General features: G+C 48.6%; 1 protein-coding gene across 1 annotated transcript; it reads left to right on the top strand.

Moving 5' to 3' along the window:
• Window positions 1-240: 240 nt before the first annotated feature.
• Window positions 241-19,897, top strand: LOC142022522 (T-box-containing protein TBX6L-like). The gene is made up of 9 exons (XM_075012461.1): window positions 241-466; window positions 6,273-6,417; window positions 8,479-8,581; window positions 10,097-10,261; window positions 10,704-10,850; window positions 11,651-11,721; window positions 13,212-13,303; window positions 17,169-17,364; window positions 17,963-19,897. Exons 1-9 carry the CDS (start codon window positions 451-453, stop codon window positions 18,390-18,392), a joined length of 1,365 nt encoding a protein of 454 aa, XP_074868562.1. The 5' UTR covers window positions 241-450; the 3' UTR covers window positions 18,393-19,897.
• The last annotated feature ends 316 nt before the right edge of the window (window positions 19,898-20,213 follow it).

Here is a 20,213-nt window from a genome sequence, read left to right on the forward strand (position 1 = left end):
ACCTCTTCAGCTGGCATTTTTGGTCTTGTCTCTATTTGTTTAAAAGTGTGTTAGCAGTAAATCAAGGTGCATTTCCCCTGTAGGGTTTCCTGTATGTCAAAGCCATGTTAATTCTCTTTGATTTTCTTCCCTCAGCCCCAGCCATTCCTGCAGATCCTTTCTCTCTTTGTCCCTTTGGACATCAAAGGACTGCAAGGGGACAGCCCTGGGGAGAAGCTCCTCCTTGCTCATTAGCCTTCATAAAACAGGAACTCACCTTGGCTGGCTACGCTGGGAGCCCCATCATAGGCTCTGTCACTCCTGACACCAAACCACTGGAAGGCGCTTATTTTCTTCGGGAAGTCAAACCTTCTGATTTTTGAACTGGACCATTTTGTATGAGAGAAGTTCTGGTGGATCTCTCCCCTACCGTGACTTGCATACTTCTTTGTCTTCTCGGTACATGGAAAAATGCAAGCTTTACCTGGTAGGTGACTCTTCCATTTCTTCGCATGTGGGCTGAATTGTTCTGGCGGTGAAGTATGATTGTAATATAATGGAGGCAAGAAAGAAGTGTTATCCACGGGGTTGTCCATGTTGATGACTAACAGCGGGTTTTCTAAAACCATTCCACAGAGGGCAAACTGAGGTTATGGCACTGCTGGGTAGACCTTTGAGCTTTCCTGTCACTTTTTGGTAAGACTAGTAGTGGTTTGTCACAAAGTCTTTCAACGGACTTGCCTAGTCACGATTAACTTGTGTGGTGTGAGCCTGTACAGAGGGATGCTTATGCAGTGTGCCTGGTTCCTTTGGGAGGAAAGGTCGAATAGGAATCTAAAAATCTCTCAATATATTATGTTATTAAGGGGATAAAGCCATTTGGGATCTATAATAAACAATCAGCTTGATTTGGGGCTTTCTCTGCCTTCCAAGAATGGAAGTACCAGGCAAGCATATCTCACGATTGCCATAAGGTTTAATTCCCCAGGGAGCAACATGTTGTATCATGTATCATTTGCCAAGGATTTTTATTTACATTTTTATTTCTATTGATCCATCCTGTTTAACAACACCCTGTAAAAGTCTCTGTATGATGTGAACAGATTGTGTGAACTGGCAGGGCTGCAATGGGAGACCAAGGGCCAGATTCTGATGTTAGTTACGCTAGCATTAATCCAGAGAGAATTCCATTCAGTGATATCTCTGCTTTGGATGAGGGGTGCAGATCCTTTACCTCTTTGCTATCAAAACAAAAAAGCAGAAGTGGGTCCGTCCCACGAAAGCTCATCACCTAATAAATTATTCCGTTAGTCTTTAAAGTGCTAGTGGATTGCTTTTTTGTTTTGATAGTATATAGACGAGCATGGCTTTCTCTCTGTTTACCTCTTTGGTGTGAGCATTTCATGGATCTGTCCTCTGCTTTCCTTCCCCACCCTTTCACTGTGCTGATTCACTTGGAAGAGCATAGGTAGTAGATAGTATTATTAATTATTAATATTCGTCTCAGCCAGAGCTGTGTTTAAAATATGTGTATTGGAATTAATAGAGATATAATAGTGATGTCTGCTACGTCTGGCATGACTTTGACTTTACAGACATGGGCTGTACAATGAAAAAAATAATAAAGAAATAGTCCATCTCACACCCAAGTATCTAGCCAAGGATTCCAGTTTTTAAGATTTTTTTTTTCTTGTAGTTTGTCTCACACAGCACTGGAAATCAGGTACAGACAATAAGAAATAAAGCCACCACAGTACTTGAGAAACATCCAGTGTGGTGCTGGATAAGCATTGATGAGCCTTCTACTTTCCCGAGGTTAATGCCAAAAGCATTACATTTTGCGAGGAGGCAGAGAACTCTCCCACTTAATGAGTGGGGTGTTTCTATTGTGTCATTTACAAGCCTCGGGGCCTTTGGAGCAGTAAATTAATGGCAAGATTTGGTTCCCAGATAGAGTTACAGGAGATGAAATCCTTCTCTTCAGCAGACACTCAGTGATCTATAGACTTTGCACTGCTTGTGACACAGCAACAAATGCAAATGTAATTGAAACTGAAGGTGGAAGACTTTTCATTGGTGATTTTCAGTGCACACAGACCATGTCCTAGATGTCTCAGAGGACGGAAATCCAGGACAAACCTTCCAGGAGCTCAGCACTGTGGCCTGTTTAAGAGAGATTCCCCCAAGAGGGCTGGGTTACTTCTCCGGAATCTTCCCTCCATGGGTCTCAAAACACTTTGCAAACATGAATTGAAGCATCTCCTCGTAAGACAGGAACATACTATTTTCAACAGTTTGCGGGTGGTCAAACTGAGGCCCAGCCAGGTTTTGTGACTAGAACAACACACAGATCTGAGACCTGATTCCAGGGCCCTGCTTCTCCCACAAGACTCTTCTTCCTCTCTGGCTCTTAATACAGAGAAAAACGCACCTTTATAATGTGCAGTGCGCTGTGCTCTGACTGTGTAATGTTTATAGCAACCAATACCTTGAAAATAATGTTTAAAAGCCTAAAATTACTGAAGACAGATGTTGAACTCTTAACTATTAAAATAAACCCTGAAATCAAATCAGAGCCCTAAGTCTCCACCTAATAAAAAGAAAATATAAATGAGCGAACGCCACTGAATGTCAGCCAGGAAACAGACACTTCAAAGTGTATCGAAATAACAAACCTAAAAGTATGACAGAGTTTCTTTGTAAGGTTATGAGCAGAGTTGTTGCCATATGGGCCCTGGGCACTTGCCGCTACACCATCTGAGCAGTGTGTATCACAAACCTTTCTACAACCTGCTTCCATTCCAGTGCAAGGCCTGGTCAGAAAGGAAATAAGTGTTTGGCTATTTGTACTGCTAAAGGACAGGCAAAAGCACAGTGGCTTGTTTTTTGCAAAATCAAACTGAAGGTTAGATCCAGCTAATAGCTCTGCACCTGTGTTTGTGTGTGGAGCAACGCTGAAGTCATGTGGATCCATACACAGGAGCTAGTGTGATTCAGATCCAGGTCCAAGCATAGAACCAGCCTGTCTCTGCAAATCCAAGCCCTTCAAGATATCTCAGTTTCTGCAATCCAAAAATTGAAGCACCAAAATAATTTAGTTTTTAAAAATCTTTGCCCGAGTGCTGACTATGAATATGGCCAAGCCGCTGTTCTCTATAAGATTTTACTCGTATGAGTACATTGTGGAGCCAGATTCTGAGATCTGTATATGTTTTTTAACTCAGTGTTACTGAGGCAAGACTCTCACCAAGGTTAATTCCCTTATGTCTAGCATGAGTAAGAACTTGCAGAATTTTTCCCTGTGTCTCATTTTCTGAGAATACAGAATACAGTTGAGGGAAGTAGTGAATATCACCTATCCTATCTAACCTTAATAATTCAATCAAAATCTCTGTGCCTGTGTCTGTTTCTGGACAGTGTCTTGTTAAAAATCAGCCCAATTTTCTTGTAATACCTTTTAATATGTGCTCTGCACTGAACAGCTAAATGCATGATCCCATTGCAGCTTTCATGTCTTTTCTAAAGGATATGAGAAAAGCCTTCGTAAGAAGATGTTAACAGGCTCACGTTAGTGAGCCAATTAGGTGTCACTTCTTAGCCAGTTCATTAATGTTGGATCAAAGCAGGAAAAGTCTATGGGTGGAGGGTCTTTTAAAACACCTAAAGGCCTTTGCAAACTGACAAAATTGTATTTAAATGGTGTTTGTGTTGCAATCTTCTGGAAACAACTTGTTTGGTTTGCATAGGGCTTCTTGCATGGAAAGCTGTACCTTCAAAAGGGCCTGCTTTCCCTGGAAATAACTGACTACTTTCCATGTGTATTTGTTTAAAGATGTGGCTCAGGAAAGTTGTAATGAGGTGAGAAATTCCCTTGTTTCTATACAGGAATCCCCTGTTAAAATAAATGGCTGTGGATGGCTGATAGTGTATCACTCGCTGTTAAGCAAAAGTGGACCTGCTTTTGTTAAACTGACAGAATCTCTGTTCTGAATACCTTCAAATGAAGAGTCACAGAAATTTAATTAATAACATCATCATAAAACAAAGGGCCAAAACTTGGTCCACCAGAAAGTGATGGGGGTTTTTCCACTAACATCAGGGGGGCCAGGTTTTAGACCAGCTTAGAGTCCAGAATACATTGGATAGCATGTGACCCTGTCTACAATAGAAAGCTCTTTCCTTAACATTAACTTTAATAAAATGTCTGACTACTGCGATAGAGGATCACATTTCACCACAATAGCCTTTGTGCGCACATTTAGCCGTTTGGAATGAAGATCCATCAACAATAGCCTTTCTGGTCTGGCTATGGTCTGAAGAAGTGGGTCTGTCCCATGAAAGCTCACCTAATAAATTATTTTGCTCGTCTTTAATGTGCTACTTGACTGCTTTTAGTTTTGATAGTGTATAGACTAGCACAGCTCCCTCTCTGTTACTATTCAGTAGCCTTTGGTGTGGCTAAAATGTGTTTTGGTCTTAGAGCGTAAAGGAGCTGAATCATGTTTAAACTGTGCTACAGCCTGGTACTTAGGACTATTACACAGTTCAGGAACATGCTTGAATGTTCTGTGCTCTGCAAGACCAAAATATATTTTAACAATATTGGGCACTGTTGTGTCATTACCAGATCCCTCAGAGTCGCAGGAATTGCAATGTATGTCAGACCAATATGGGGAATACATCCCCAAAAGAAGCAAGATTTTGGTAAAAATTCAAGTAGTAAAATTTAATTTCCTGATGGGCAAATGAGCTCCCTTTTCCCACCATATGCAGTCTGCAAATACTGGGCAAAGCATTCCTTTGTTCAACAGCTAGACATGAGATGCATAGAATTTAGAAGGTCATCTAGCTCTTCTGCAAAAGCAAAACAACATTTCACATCCTACAGACGCTTCATGTGGGAACCATGAGGTCCAGGTACGCGCTCTCTGATGTTCAGGCTGAAATAGGAGAAGGGAAAAAGGCAACTAACTTTGTGCCTCTGAACATATGAGTTGTTGCCAGACCTTTCCCCAAGCATGTGCATGATTTGAGAAGCCTATCAAAACATTTCAAAAGGAATCACTCCATGTTCCCTTTGCTTCTGGTGTATTTGGCTGCCTCTCATTCTCTGTGAAGTCCCATATCTCTGGATTTCTTGTCACTCGCCCAAATTTAGAATTGAAGAGTAGTGCCCTTTTCTACCTTATAGATGCCTGCTCAGAGGTCCAGATGGCTCAGGAATATAATGAATCTCAGACAACACTATAAAATGGAGTCATATTGCCACAGGCTCCGCAACATGGTTGCAGTTGTGTTGCACAAGGGGCCATTCTTTGCCCTCTTAACAGACTTCCTGTGCCTCAAAATATGTTTCAAAACGGCCTTCCATGTTTGAACACCCCCCCGCCCCCGAGGCTAGCTCCACCTCCCTCTCTTGATTATAGCTACTAGCTTCATCCCTCTGGTGTGGCTCATCTTGCGTTCTCTTTTTCATTTTCCTCTGGGATTGCCTATGTCACTTGTGTTGCCCCATCTACCCAGCATTCTCTTTCTCCTCTAAGCCACTTTAAATCATCTTGGCTTTCAGTTTGCTCTCTTCCTATAAAATGTTTTATGTGACCATGATTGCATAAGAATTTCGGTAGGAGTGAAATGTACATCACTGTGGATCCCTGCCTGAGTACTGACTGGAACAGGCAAACTGAGCCTGGCGTATATACCCTAAACCTCTACCAAGAAGAATATTGCCCTAAAAAACATCTGCAACAACCTGTGTGATTACTGAGTCACTGTCAGTTCTGTACTAGAAATGTTACATCTCCTGATCTGAGGAAGTGGGTCTGACCCACGAAAGCTCATCCCCTAACAAATTATTTTGCTAGTCTTTAAAGTGCTTCATGATTGCTGGATTACTGAGCCAGGATAGCCAAAGGTTTTTGCAGGCTTCATGTGATTCCACACCAGTTGTGACTCCACAGTTGTTAATGGGAAGAAACTGGAGATCTTCAGCACCAGAAATGCCACCTTCTGCTCTCTGAACTAAAAAGGAAGCTCCATAAGGTGAGGTAATAGTGGGGTGAATCGTTCTGGGAGGCCAGTCACTCACTGGTAGAAGTGGTGACCACGTACCCTGGACCAGTCTGCTACACGAGTATGTAAAACTCTACAACTGGACCTTTTCAGACCCTGATACTGAGAGGAACTGGCATGGATGTTGATTCCCAAAGCTTTGTCTCTTGAACCATGATGGGGCTATTTCATGGGAACTTTTCTTTTGTCTGAGGTACCCTCTCTTTACTCTCTCCTGGTAGATGTGAAAGCTCAGTGTGATGCGCTTCCTTCCTCCAGCCTAGAGCCTTACCCTCAGAGCTCCATTGTGGTTACCCTTGAAGACATGGACCTCTGGATGCAGTTTCACCAAGTGGGAACTGAGATGATCATCACCAAATCTGGCAGGTAAGGAAGGCGAGAAAGCAGTGCATGCCCTGTCCCCGAGCTTTCCTACTCCCTCACTTCTGGAAAGACCACTCTTTCAAGCCAATGATATTGTTACCCATTTTCCTTCCCTTCCTCACCGAAGGCTCATCAGCTCTGCATTGGCCCTGGGGCCGGTGCTTAAATTGTGATGAACGAGGTGCTGGGGCTCAAACAATTTTTACTCTCAGAATTGACGTGACATGGTTAGAGGTGCTGAGGAGAGACAACATGGAAAGCATGAAGGGTCACACGCCCCTCCAAATGCTGCAGGGCAGAGAGAGTGACAATGGGCCAGCAGCTGGCAGACAAAGCCGTCCTGGGCTTTGGGAGGACCCGTGAGACCCAGAGATTGGACTTGGCTCCCAGGTGCATTACTCTGCCTCCCTCTGCTGGTGAGTGCGGGGGAGGTTCCACTCCAGGCCTCAAGCCCCATCCCCTGAGTGATGCGGCCTGGGGGATTAGCAGAGTGCCTCGTCCCCACAGCAGGGACCAGGTACGCCCCCCGCCCTCACTGGTGCCACAAAGCGAAGCAGCCAAGCCCCCAGCCCACTGTGCTCCCCCGGTCCCAGCCACATCACAGCAGGAAAGGAGCTTGGGGGAAAGAGTGGAAATGCCCCCACACTCACTGGCGGTGGGCAGCAGAGTGATGCAGCTGGCAGCTTGGGGAGCAGATTTGCTCTACTTCCCCCTGCTGCTGGTGCGTGCAAAGGGGGAGACCTCTGCTGCTGGCACCAGGCCCTGCTCCTGCTAGTCTCCTGGGCCGCGTTTCCCAGAGAGGGGTCTTGAAGGAAGAAGTGATGTGGGAGCTGGGCAGGGGTGGAGAAGAGGTGGATTGGGATTGGGACCAGGTGGGAAGAGGCAGGGCCCACCCCTGGTTAGGGGTGGCACAGGGAGAGTCACATGACCAGTGCCCCCCTTGTGTCAGGATTATGACCTGTTAAACCTAGGGGTCTGAGAAGCCCTGGTACAATTTAAGCACTGTCTGGTGCTCTGAAAAGCCCATGGGTAGTTCCCACATTGAGCCGTTTCGGTGTGCCCTAGCTGTGAAGGTAGCACATACGGACTGAGTCTACATCCCACTTGCCTCATGAGCACGTGCTGATGTTGGGTTGAAGGTGAGTCATGTGAACATAAGAGCCAAAAAGCTTAGTCCAGGGCAAGCTGACAAAACAAATACTTTGGATGTTCTTGGTGGCCAGCTTGGGGACTTGGTACTCAAGATGGCCATTGCAAAGGTGGATCAGAGATGAATGTCTGGCCTCTGCTCTCTGTCTGTGAACAAGGGCAAGGCAAGGAAAAGACAGGGTCTGGGGCCCAGGCTGCTGTGAAATTGGAATCCTGAAAGCCCTGGAGCACTTGATACATTCTGGAGCTTACAGCTAGAGTAGTTGGAATTTTAATTCATTGTGCAAAACGAAGCTAGAAGAGTGGGTGCCAGAGCCCTCTGAGACTGACACAGGCTCTTCAGTGGGTAGGGAGAGCTGGGACACAAGTCTTCACAGGGTAGGAGCTCACGGACACCTTCGGACTCAGATGAACGTCTGGAGGGGGTGCGGACTCGCTAGGAGAGGAGAGCGCTGGGTAGGGGGCCACCTACACAGAACTGTTTCTTAGCTACTCCCTGTCTCTGCTGCCATTGCACCTTGGCTAGGAACAGCATAACCCTGAAACCTGGGCCACACTAACATTCTGTTACATTTCCCAAAGCCATGTTACGGGGGAGTAACAAAACAAGCCAGCACCTGTAGCACCTTCCAGGCTAACCACATTATTTATTAGGTGATGAGCTTTTGTGGGACAGACCCACTTCTTCAATAGGAGCAATACAATGGACTGGTCACCTGCAACTGTGACCCTTTTAACCAGTGTCTCCTAGACCGGCTCTGAGCTGGGTTAGACAGTAAGCTGGTAAAATTGCTCACTGCTGGTCTGCACTAGTGGGACCCTTATTACCAGTTTAGGCAAACAAGACCTAATACTACTTGGGCCATTAAATCGAATCCACAACCTTTTATAATGTAGATTTTATTTTTTCCACAGACGAATGTTCCCACAGTGCAAAATCAAAGTCTCTGGCTTGATCCCTTACGCTAAGTACCTCATGCTGGTAGATTTTGTGCCAATGGACAACTTCAGGTACAAGGTAAATATTTCTTTAAAGAGTCATTCTGTCTGCTCTGTCTGCTGAGTGAGATTAGCCCCTGCTCAGAGAGCCCATGTGAAGCTGACATTCCACACTTCCTAAATGAGACTTGTGTCCTGGCCCCAGCACAAGGCGGATGAATGTGTGTGTGCTCCAGGTGCTCACTGGCCACCAACCAGGGCTAGGAATCAATGCACCTCCCATTAGATACACCGTGGAGGGTTTGAGCCTTTCTTGAACCAGCCCCCATTTGCCAGGACTGCAGCTGGACTCCACTAGCCACCAGAAGACCCTTTTGGTTTTGTTTGTTAACTCTGCACATTGGATTGTGAATCATAGAGACAATAACTGTGCTGTCATTGGGGAACATTATATGATGCAAGGCTGGGGAACCCCCCGCCCATGGTCTGGACACTGAGGCTCAGGGCTCCCCTCCCCATCATCCAGCCTGCTGTGCGGTAGGGGCTGGGGAGCCCCGAGCCTGGCTGTGACCCATGGACTCTGCTGGGGGGGCCAGGGTGCTCAGGAGGCGGTTCCATGTGGCGGCACTGCCGTTCCCTCAGCTGGGGAAAGAGGAGGCGGAGCGTCAGCAGCACTGCCCGCAGGCTGTTTTTTCACCCTCCCTCCCATCCAGACCTCCTCCCCAATTCCCAGCCTGCTTCTGCAAAGACTCCAGACCCCAAGCCCACTTACCAGCAGTCCCCCCCCAACACACACTGAACCCTTCATTCTGGCCCCATCCCACAGCCTAGAGGGGCCCACAAAATGTACTAGTCCTGGCCCCCTGAGGCTCTGGGGCATGAGGACAGCATCTCCTTTTTTTGTTGTTCTCGAGTCAGGGACCATGTCAATGATGGGTTGGTTTTGGGGTTTTTTTTTTTTGCTTCTCACTGGTGTAGCCCCTGAGTGATTTGTCTCTGCCCTGACCCCAAAAAGGTGGTTGTGTTGTGTGCCCCCCGTCCCCCCACCCAGTGCCTCTTTGCTGGCAGTCAGTCATGCTCCACTGTCTGGCAAGGTTTCCTGGGTCAGAGATCACCACAGCGCTGGTCCCCAAACTGTGAGGCAAGCCCTGTAGGAGGCACAGAGGAAGTTGGGGGGCACATGGCTAGGCCAGTGTCCAGCATCATTGGAGGTGTCAGGGAGGAGTGCCAGCCAGTCCAGCTCTGGCCTCAACCACAGCTCTGGTCTGCTCCCCTGTTTAGCTCAGCCCTCGTTCCCTCTCTGCCCCTAGGCCAGCTCTGCCTCTAGTCCCAGTTTCTGCCTGGTCCACAGTTCTGCTTCCAGCTGTCCTCAGCCTAAGAACCTCTGCTAACGAGGTCTTGGGATTAATGGAGGCAGGGCCTGGATAGATCCCAGAGCTGATGGGAGGTGTGCACGGGCAGAGGGAAGAAGTGACAGGAACAGCTTGGGCACTGGGGCTCCACAGCCTTAGGCACTGCAGTAAAGGCAGTGGAGTCATGCTGAGGGCATGTCTCGTCTACTAAGCTCTGGAATTTCCTGCTTTGCCTTCCCCAGTGGAATAAGGATCAGTGGGAAGTTGCAGGGAAAGCAGAGCCACAGCTCCCCTGCCGGACCTACATTCATCCAGATTCTCCAGCTCCTGGCACCCACTGGATGAAAGAACCTGTCTCCTTCCAAAAGCTGAAGCTCACCAACAATACCCTTGATCAACACGGGCATGTAAGCTGAGAGTTGGGTTTGTCTCTGCTCCCTGGAATTTATCTAGGAATTTGAGGGAAAGATTATGGGTTTCATGAGCAATTAAATGGTTTGAACCTTACACGAAAACTCCCTTTGTTCCCAATGGGAAATGTGCAATCTGATGTCTCGGTGGGAGAGGTTGTGCCACAAGGTTATGGCAGCTGTAATCTGCACATACTTTTCAGCCTGCTGACTACAACACCACAGGTTAATGGTTCTTGATGACTCAAAGCATTGACCCAGGTTTAACTGGAAGCGGACTAAAGCGTCTTTCCTTCCTCACTATTGTACCCCTACAGAAAGGCCTTTAGTTTTATCACCCCAGTCATCCTTGAAGGGTGGTTGGCAGCTGCAGAAAATGGCAATAACACGTCCACTAAGCCAATCTGCAAATGGCGTTCTTCCTCTTTCTCTCCACCAGATTATCCTTCACTCCATGCACCGCTACAAGCCTCGTTTCCACATCGTTCAGGCAGATGACCTGTTCAGTGCACGCTGGAGCATATTCCAGATGTTCAGCTTCCCTGAGACTGTCTTCACCTCTGTCACTGCCTATCAGAACGAGCAGGTAGAGTGTCTGAGACCAGCCTTCCACTCACCGGGAAATACCCTGTCACAGCAGAACCTGCTCCCAAGGGAGAAGATCCCTCATTGTCTCTGTGGTCCACAAAGGCCCTCTTCCTTCTCCTCTTCTACAGACAGCGCTACAAGGTCCATCCACCTGGGAGGCTAGTGCAGCTGGAAATTTCCCATATATGGGCAATATGTGAATCGGCTTCCCCTTCCCTTTGACTATAATGGGAGCACCCGTTTCCCTCTATGGGTAATACACATACACATGCTCCTTCCCTTGCTTGTGAGCATGCCATCTGTAACCTTCTCTGTGTCCGCAAGTACCCCAGCACTTGTACTGTCCAAAATGTGGGCATGGAGAAGGTTATAGGTGTACTTGTTCTTCCTGGAGATGGAGGGACATTTCTCCAGCAGTTTGTGTACAGTGTACAGACTCTGAATTTATTGTATCTGATGCTGTAAAGTGAGGCCTGTATTGCTGCTTATGTCTAACATTTTAAATTCATTTACAGAGGAAAAAATAAGCAGATGGTTAGGACACTTGTCTAGCACCTGGGGAACCCAAATTCAGTAGCCTGCTCTGCCACCAGCTTCCTGTGGGAACTTGCCCCCCGTCACTGGTTCTCTCTGAGCTTGAGTGATCTGTCAGCTGTGAGGAGCTCAGATGGAGACAACAAGATAGAAATTTATCCACAGAGCAGTTGTTAGTGCTGGAGTGCTCCAGAGTGGGACAGAGCCAGATCAACACACGGGCAGCTGCTCGTTCTCATACTGATCTCACGTCTCTGCTTTTAGATCACAAAACTCAAGATTGACAACAACCCCTTTGCTAAGGGATTCCGGGAACATGGGAAGAACACTCGAAGGTAGATGCTCTCCTGACTGAATAGAGGATCTGCTATTGCTGCTGCATGTGGTGTCAGCTTAATTATAACATTCAGGTTCCTCCCATCCTCCTCCTTCCCCCCATAGTTGCCATGAAGGAAAAAGTTGGCTGCCGCTCCCAGGGAGAACTTCTGTCAGGTCTGAGGCCAGTGCATGAGAGAACAGGACAACTTAAGAGCAAATGAAACCAGATAGTAGAGAGGAGTAACTATGCATATTTAGAAACCAAATGTTTCATGAAAATGTTTGGAATATATTAGGATTGGTCCAGGCCTGGAAAATGCCTTGATTTTTAAAGAAACTGATTTTCATCCAAAGAATATTTTGGAAATTTCCAGGTTGTTTTGTATCTAATAGGGCCATTTTTGAGTTACGTGGGGTTCATGTTCCCTCAGAAACAGACCCACTTTCAAACAAAAGCCCCAACACATCTTCAGAAGGTATGTACGATATTCGACCGTTTTTGCAAAATCACTTTTCAAACTTCCAGTGCTGAGGTTTTCCAATGTCACAGAATATTCTGTGAAACTCGTAGAATCCATACACCAATTAGTCCCAGCAACTGAATCCTGGTGGGGTAATTCAGTCTTCCTCCTTGATCCCTGTTCTCTAGTGCAGTGATTTTCAACTGGTATGTCACGACACACACATGTGCCATGAGAACTTTCCAAGTGTCCCGTGAAATTTTGTCAGTTTCCCTTTGCCATGGCTCTTTGCAAAGCCACCATGGGAGAAACTGACAACCCAAGGGCAGCTCAGGCTCAAGCAGCAAAGCAAGGCTGCCTGCTCCCTGCTGTGGGAAAGGGTGAGAGAAGGAGAGCAGGTGCCTGTTGGAGCTGGGACGCAGTTTAAATGCGGCATCCTGGCTTCAGTGGGCAAGCAAGGATGGGCCACATTTATGAGCAATCAATTCATCTGATAAAAGTGGGGGTGCCTTGGAATGGTTTGTCTCACTGAAGTGCGCTGGGTCACTGAAAAGGTGGGAAACCACTGCTCTAGTGCCAGCCAGCATAACTAACTACACTTCCCACTATTGGACAAGGGCATTCCTAAAAAAGTCAGCCCCACTCTTATGTTGGTGCAGCTGTGATCCACGCATCTAGGGGCATGGTTCATTGTCCCATGTAGTAGCACCTAGGCCACTTACACAGAGAAAGAACGAGTCTCCTCTGCAGCCTTAGCTGAGAGCCAGCTAGCTGTGAGGTCAAACTACAGAGGCACCTGCACTAAGCTCCACAGGTCCTCATTTCAAGTCTGCCTGTGGACAGCGACACATCACCAGCCACTGTGCAGCTTCAAAAACATGGGAGACAACAACCCCTACTCTCCCTTCTTGCACATGGTGATGGGTACCTGGCCTTTCTCCCTCCCCTAATCTATTAGAGTTTTGTGTCTGTCCAAAATTCCCCACACAGGCAGCTGGGCTGGAAGATTGCCTCTGAACTGACTCTAGACATTGGTTTGCTTGCAGGGAAGGGCGAGCCAAAGCCCAGAAACACAGTTCAGCCAAAGGCCAGAAGAGGAAGCTTCCAGAAGAAATGAAATCTGGTGCTGAGGAATCTGGTAATATTGACAACAACAAACCTGGGAAGGCGCTTGCCAAGGGGGACCATGGCAAGGGGAGGAAAAGAGCCACTGTCACCGCTCTGCTAAAGCATCTTTGTCGAAAGGGCCATGTTGATCTGTGGGCCTGTGAGTCCGTGGGCCTCCAGGGCAGGGATTTGAGAGGACACTGCAGGACATCTTGAGTAGAAAAGAGGAAAGTTTTCTTGCACAAAATTCATGAGCAAAGAGGCAGGAATGTGTGGTAGTTGAGGAGACAGCCTGAAGGAGTAAAGGTGAAAAGGAGGGTTGCACAGGGTTTCCGTGTTTTGCCTTTCAGAAAAAGAGGACACCCCTGGACGGGAGGGTATCTGTATCAGTATCCCCATTAATGTGAGTTGGTAGATACTGATACAGATACCCTCCCGCTCGGGGGTGTCCTCTTTTTCATATGGTAACCCTAGCCCAGCTGCCGAGCCCATTAAGTTGGCTTTTTGATTGGAGCAGTTCCTGACCTGGCACTACAGGGCTATGACTCAGGATGGGCACATCCATTTGTAGCTGGTTAGGCTGATCTGGCTCTTCACGGGTTGCTATAAAATAGGGCTCCGGGTGTGCAGCAGGAAGAAAGGCTCCCCATTCGTAGGGGAAGTCTGTGTACTCACGTGGGAAAGAATGGGAGCACATGGCCCACAGAAGGTGGCGTTTATAAGGATGCTGCTTTGGCAAGTTGCTTTGCAGAGAGAAGCATGTCAGAAAACGTTCGTAATACACAACCACCACCTTCTTCCAGTCAGTTGCTGAAGAGTCTCCCATAGGATGTGGAGGAAGCCCCATGGCTGGACACCTTTACAGCTAGGCTGGACAAGGGCTTAGAATATGTCTTGTCGGGAACACCCTGGCACTCTCAGGGAGATGGACGCTGTCATGGGCTGACGCTGGCCCTGCCAGAGGAAGGAGGCTGGCGCACCTGTGATTGGTCAGTTGACTCGCCCAGGTGGGCATCAAAGAGGGCAGCTGGGGCAGGAAGTGAGGAGATTGGCAAGTGAGAGCTGTTGAAGATCTGCAGCCTGGGCCCAGTCAGACGTGGGTGGGGTGGGTGAGAGCTTCCGGAGGCTCAGAGCCAGGGAGCTCTGGCAAGAGTTGCTTGGGATCAGGCCCGCTGGCAGGGGAGGAAAGGGGGTAGTTACATGCTGCAGTAGCAGCTGTGGCAGACGGGAGCTCCGGGCCCCTTTGAAATGCCGTGGGAGTGCCACTCTGCTGCTCCATGTAGTTTCTTAGGGCTGCTGGGGGGTGCAGTGCATGCTCTGGGCAGCACCAATGGCTGACTGCCCTTGACCCTCCCCCTTCCGCCCAAGGCTCCATTTCTACAGGGGGTGTGGAGCCGCCTGCCCCACACCTTACACCTGGATCTGTGGTGGCTGTCAGCCCCACTGCTTGGGGCAGAGCTAGAGTTGCCCTGGGAGAGGGCTGAGCTGGGAGGTGAGCTGAAACAGAACTGCTGGGAACACCTGGTGAGTGGAAGGCTCGGGCATTGGCCCCTAGACAAAAGGGGAAGGGCGTGGTCAGGGAGGCTGAGCCTGGAAGCCAAAGAAGGAGGGACATGTCCTGAGCAAGTGTAGGAGCCACAGGCAAGGAGGCCTGGGGAGTGGGAACACTGCAGGCAGCCCTTGGCATGAGGATGCCCATAACAGGGGCACAGTCCTGGAGAGAGATCTCTTAACCAGGAGAAGGACTCACAGGCTGGGAGGCCTGGGGAGAGAGATTCTGTAAGGAGCTCGCTTGTAGGAGCTGTGGTAGATTCAGGAATCTGGTTTCTCACAGGCAGATGGACAGAGAGCAGTGTCCTGTGTCAGGACCTTGGTAACATGGTGCTGCTATTGGCTCTTGGCTGAGGGACCTGGAGATGTTCTGCCTGAAGAGGGGCTGGAAAAATGGTTGTACCTTTATGTTTTGTGACAAGTCCCTTGTCAGTCCCCTGGGGTTCTGCACTTCTTGGTGGATTTTAGTGTGTGCCTCAGAGAGTCACGGTCTGGGTCTTTCCAGAGGCAAGGGTCTCCGTTTACTGAGGCATTCTCATAGGCAAGTCACAAGGTGGGGAGCGAGTCCCCTTCAGAAGGTTTCGATGTCCCTGTCCTCCTACTAGGGCAGCTCTCCGGTGAACGGTGGGGGGAGCCTAGGCCCACCTACTACTCTGAGCTGCAGCCCAGGAACCCCAGATGGAGGCAGTTGATGGGGCTTTTCCCCTGCCCCAGACAAAGCCTCCTTTCTTCCACCACTTCCCTCTAACAGCTTCCCCCTGTACTGGCTGAGCTGCTTCCCTCTTCCAAACTTCAGTCCTCCAGCCTCTCTTCCTGGTGCACTCCTCATCTCCTTCCCTTCTCTGCCTGTAGGGGAACCGTTTATCACAATCCAGAAGGTCTTAAAAGGCAGCAAGTGTCTGATTAGCTGTTTTGCCGCAAACTGGTTCTTACTGAGTCCCAGCTGCCTGCCGTGGCTCCTGGGCCACATTTGTTAAGCCTCGTTTGGGAACAAAAAGTCACTCACCCATCTCCCAGTACATTTCCCTTCTGCTAGGCTCTTGAAGTGTACTGCCTATGGTCTGCCACAGTCTTTACTGCAGATTTTTTGAGACTGCCCTCCCCCACTGACGATCTTTTAATACTGCGGTGGCAGCTACCACTGTTGGAAAAGTGATATCCGGGTGATAAAGGATGTCTTTTTAGCTACCTTATAGAGCAGTGTTTCCTCAGTCTTCTTTAATAAAGTACCCCTTTTTCAAAGAAAAAGTAAGCACCCCCAGACTTCTTTCACATTTCCCTAAGGGTACGCGTACCCCCGCTTGAGAAACATGGTCCTAAAATAATCTGAGGTCTTGAAACAAGGGCCAGTCAACCTGTCCAGATCACTGGACCCTTTGCAGGAATGAGATTTGTTTTGCAAAGCACCATGTTACCCCTCACGTAAAAACTACTTCCTTCCTTCCTTCCTTCCATGCACAGCTATCACAGAAGACTTCTGCTGAAGACTGCTGCTGCGTGGGGGGGTATAACTCAGTGGCTTGCTCATTGGCCTGCTAAACCCAGGGTTGTGCGTTCCGCCCTTGAGGGGGTCATTTAAAGATCTGGGGCAAATACATTAACAAAAAAAAAAATCTGTCAGGGACGGTGATAGGTCATCCTGTGGGTGCAGGGGACAGGACGCGATGACCTCTAAAGGTCCCTTCCAGTTCTCTGAGATAGGTATATCTCCATCTCTTTTCCAACTTGTTGACTTTCTGCCATCTTATTATCAAATCAACTGGAATAGAAATATTGTAGTGACTTGTCAGCATTAAGACAGAACAAGCAATAGAAACAAGTCATCGTCTGAATGAACTTTTTAGATTGTACTGACTTTACCATTGTTTTTTTTATGTCTGTTGTAAAACTAGGCAAATATCTAGATGAGTTGATGTACCCCCTGGAAGACCTCGGTGTCCCCCCAGCGGTACAGGTACCCCCGGTTGAGAAACACTGTTAGAGAGCAGCCAACACCATGTGACCAGCAGTCCTCTGGGGGACTCTGGCCTAATGGGCATTTTCAATCTCTGATTTCTAGCTGAATCCCTAGTCTGCCTGTCATGGTCTCCAGTATCTCACACTGAGAATGAGAGACTAGAAACACACTTGCCCTTTGCTTCTGATTAAGGGACCGTGGGTAGATTCTCGCTCATAAATAGCCATTTTAGATGGCCTACAAAGGCCTTCACCCACTGAGCTCCTGTTTGGCCCCGGGGGAAGCTCAGCCTGAATCTCACTGCAAACCCACCATTTCTGAGCTCTGGTTTCTCTCCTCTCCCCCACCCCCTCTGTATTCTCTCTTCCTTTCCCCTGTTCTGAGTCAGATCTTGTGAAGGATGAGAAAGTGGAGGTGAAGGAAGAAAATAATTCCATTCCCATCATCAGCGGATACCCCTTCTGGGTCTCCGAGCAGAGCGGCAGCCATTCGCTCCCTGCCATAGTGACAGCAACAGTGGATCAAAGAGAGGCGACTGCCAGAGAACAGCAAGTGCCAACACCTTCCTCCTACCAGGCATACAGGTGAGTCTCACCTCCCAGCTGTTGATGCCTCGTGAGCAGGGCCCCAGTCCTCCCTATAGTTACAGGAAAGGACTGGCATTTCCACTGTGCTGCGTGATTCCTTATGGGATATTTATCCATGAGAGGCCCAGTTCTTCATATGAGAGAAAGGTAGGTAGGGGCTCAGTGTTCCCTGTAAGCTGTGTGCTTGTCTGGCAACTGCGCTGAGGTTCAAATGCTACCCGGCAGATTAGCAGAGTGCCACAGCTAGGTGTCTTCTTTCTGCGGGTGGTGCACATTCCCACATGCTTTGGTGCACATAACAATTTTATTCTGCACCTGGATGGGAAAGGTTAGCAGGACCAATGGGCATGAGGGGCAGGAAGAAGGCACAGGGATGGAAGTAGGTAGAGGAGCAGGAGGGCAGACACTGAGGCAGGTAAGTTTAATACATGCCGGTGTTCCAGAAGGAGAGCTGATGTTTAAAACTGCACGGGGAGTCTCCTGTTTCCCACCTCCCTGGACCAAGCTTTGAACCATGGACAGTGTTGGTTCACTGAAGACAGTTCCGCCGTGGTAGGTTTGATTCATTCCTGTTCTTTCAACTCTCTGGGCTCAGGTTCCACGAGAGCGGGGAGACGCAGCAGGCGCCCACTCGCGACACCCCCCTCGCTGTCAGTGAATTCCGGGCCAGGTCCCACCGAGTGGATATAGCCATGGTGCCCGAGCAAGATTCCAAACAGCTATCGGATGGTTTCACCGGCCTGCCTCCACTCCCTCCTCCGCTGCCTCCTCCACAGGACTATACAGGAGTGGTCAACATGGCTGTCGACTCTGCTGGAAAGCCAGGGGCCCGAGGTCCAATGTACAATCCCTATGGCACCGAGCAAGGCCTGGGCCAGTGGATGGTACCATCCCACAGCCAGTACAGGGCAGTGAGCTACTCTCCCTTCTCCACAGATTATAATCCTCAAGGGGCTTCGGGCCACGCCCATGGGAGCATGGCAGACTGGAGCCAGTACCCTTTGTTCCCCTATGCCTGCTGGTGAAGGGGAGGGAGGACTCTTCCCAAGGAACGAACTCCAAGGACATTGTAAGGAAAACCACTATAAAATGTGCCCTAAGACTGTCACCCTTTGGCCCTGCCTACAGTAGGCAAAGAGGTGTTGCCACAAACCATAGGCAGGGAGACATTTTATCTTGCAACATCCGTACAGCAACTTGTGCCCCCCCCCAACAGCTATCCCAGGCGTTCCTCAAGCACTGGTTGCACTGGTTGGTTGTAACTCCTCCCTTAGTTCAGCTCTGTCTCAATACGTGTATTCTGCACTGCTCTCTCCAAGTGTGCCCGGGGCATCTCAAGCGTTGCAGCTGCACTGGTTCAGCCAGCTTCCTAACTCTGTCCCATGATGCAGTTGTGTCCTCCATTTGGAAATTGCCCAAAGGCCCCTGCTCCTGGAAGAATGCTGGCTAGGGGACATAGGCCTATGATGTCACATGGTGGCTGTGCCGCAGCAGACATCACTGTATGGATGTGCCAGACAACCAACTTGTCAATGTCCCTGCAGTGGGTTTTTTCACTGATCAGTGTAGCCAGCCCCATTAACTAACTGTGGAACGTGCAGCCACAGTCCCGGCCCTTTCTCTGAAGGTTTGTGATGGAGAAGATGCAGCCAGGCTTGTACTTCTTGAGCGGAGTTGGAAAGGTCACACAGGGAGATCCAAGTTCATTGCACACAACAGCAAGTGTCTGCTTGTCCATGTGTCATCAGACCAGCTCCCTTAGCCTTACTCAGCTTGCACTCACTGTCCTTTTTGTTGCTGTTATCAGTGGAGCTGGTGGGGTTTGGAAGTTGTCCTGGGAATTTGGGAAAGGGCCTGATATGGACACAAACAGGGCCATGCACAGCAGTGCTCGTTCTGTTCCACTTCTCCTCTCTTTGTGAGGGAAGGTTGTTCTTCCCTGCCAGTCTCAGACGCCCCCACCTTTGCCTCTCCCACAGATCAGAGCAGTGGCCCATTCACTTGTTACCATCCTACTCCCTGCAACCTGCAAAATGACTCTGATGAGGCACAAGCTTTCACCAAGCTGGCTCTTCTTGGACGTTTGCCTTTAGAAAAAATGCTCCAAATATCCTAAGCTGTCTGATGCATTTGTTGTTCTGAACAGTCAGTGTCCTGTTATGGTTTCCAGGCTGGGCAACTCTATCATTGTGCTGCTGCAGTTTAGAACACCCTCTAGGACTGTCCTCAGCACAGTGCAGCATGAGATCAGCTCTCTGACCTACGTGTCCCTGCCTCTGGAAGAGCTAGACCATTACGTTAGTGTCTGTAACTGGCTCATTGTTTTGGAATGGAGGTCCTTGCATTTGACTCTGGTTTTCAGTTTCTTATTTTGCTGAGTGTAGCAACATCCAGGTGTGCCCCCATGCAGAACGTCAGCTGGAGAGAAGTCCCACTTTGGAGGGACTCTTTCTCTTGTCTTGATACACATGATCCTAGGCTGTCTGTTATTTAAGAGAATGTTTTCTTGTAACACTTTAAATAAATTACAATTTGGTATGTATTGGTCAGTGGGAGCTTGGGGTGTGTCATTTGGAGTGAGTAGGTGTGGCGTGTGTGTTTGAGAGAGAGAGAGAGAGAGAGAGCACATTAGCCTGGCTCAGCAGTGTTTGTGAATGGATGTGTGTATATCAGTCTGTTGCAGGGGTTTGTTTCTTACAAGGTGTTGATGTGCACGGTATAAGTGTACTTGTCAGTGTGTGTGGGAGTCAGCATTGTGTGTCCCTAGCGCAGAGGGTCAGGTTGTGTTTGTTGTGTATTACTAACATTACTTTGAAAAAGTAATTTGCCAATTACTCATAACTTAA

This window comes from Carettochelys insculpta, chromosome 18, assembly GCF_033958435.1.
Source record: "Carettochelys insculpta isolate YL-2023 chromosome 18, ASM3395843v1, whole genome shotgun sequence".
NCBI lineage: Eukaryota > Metazoa > Chordata > Testudines > Carettochelyidae > Carettochelys > Carettochelys insculpta.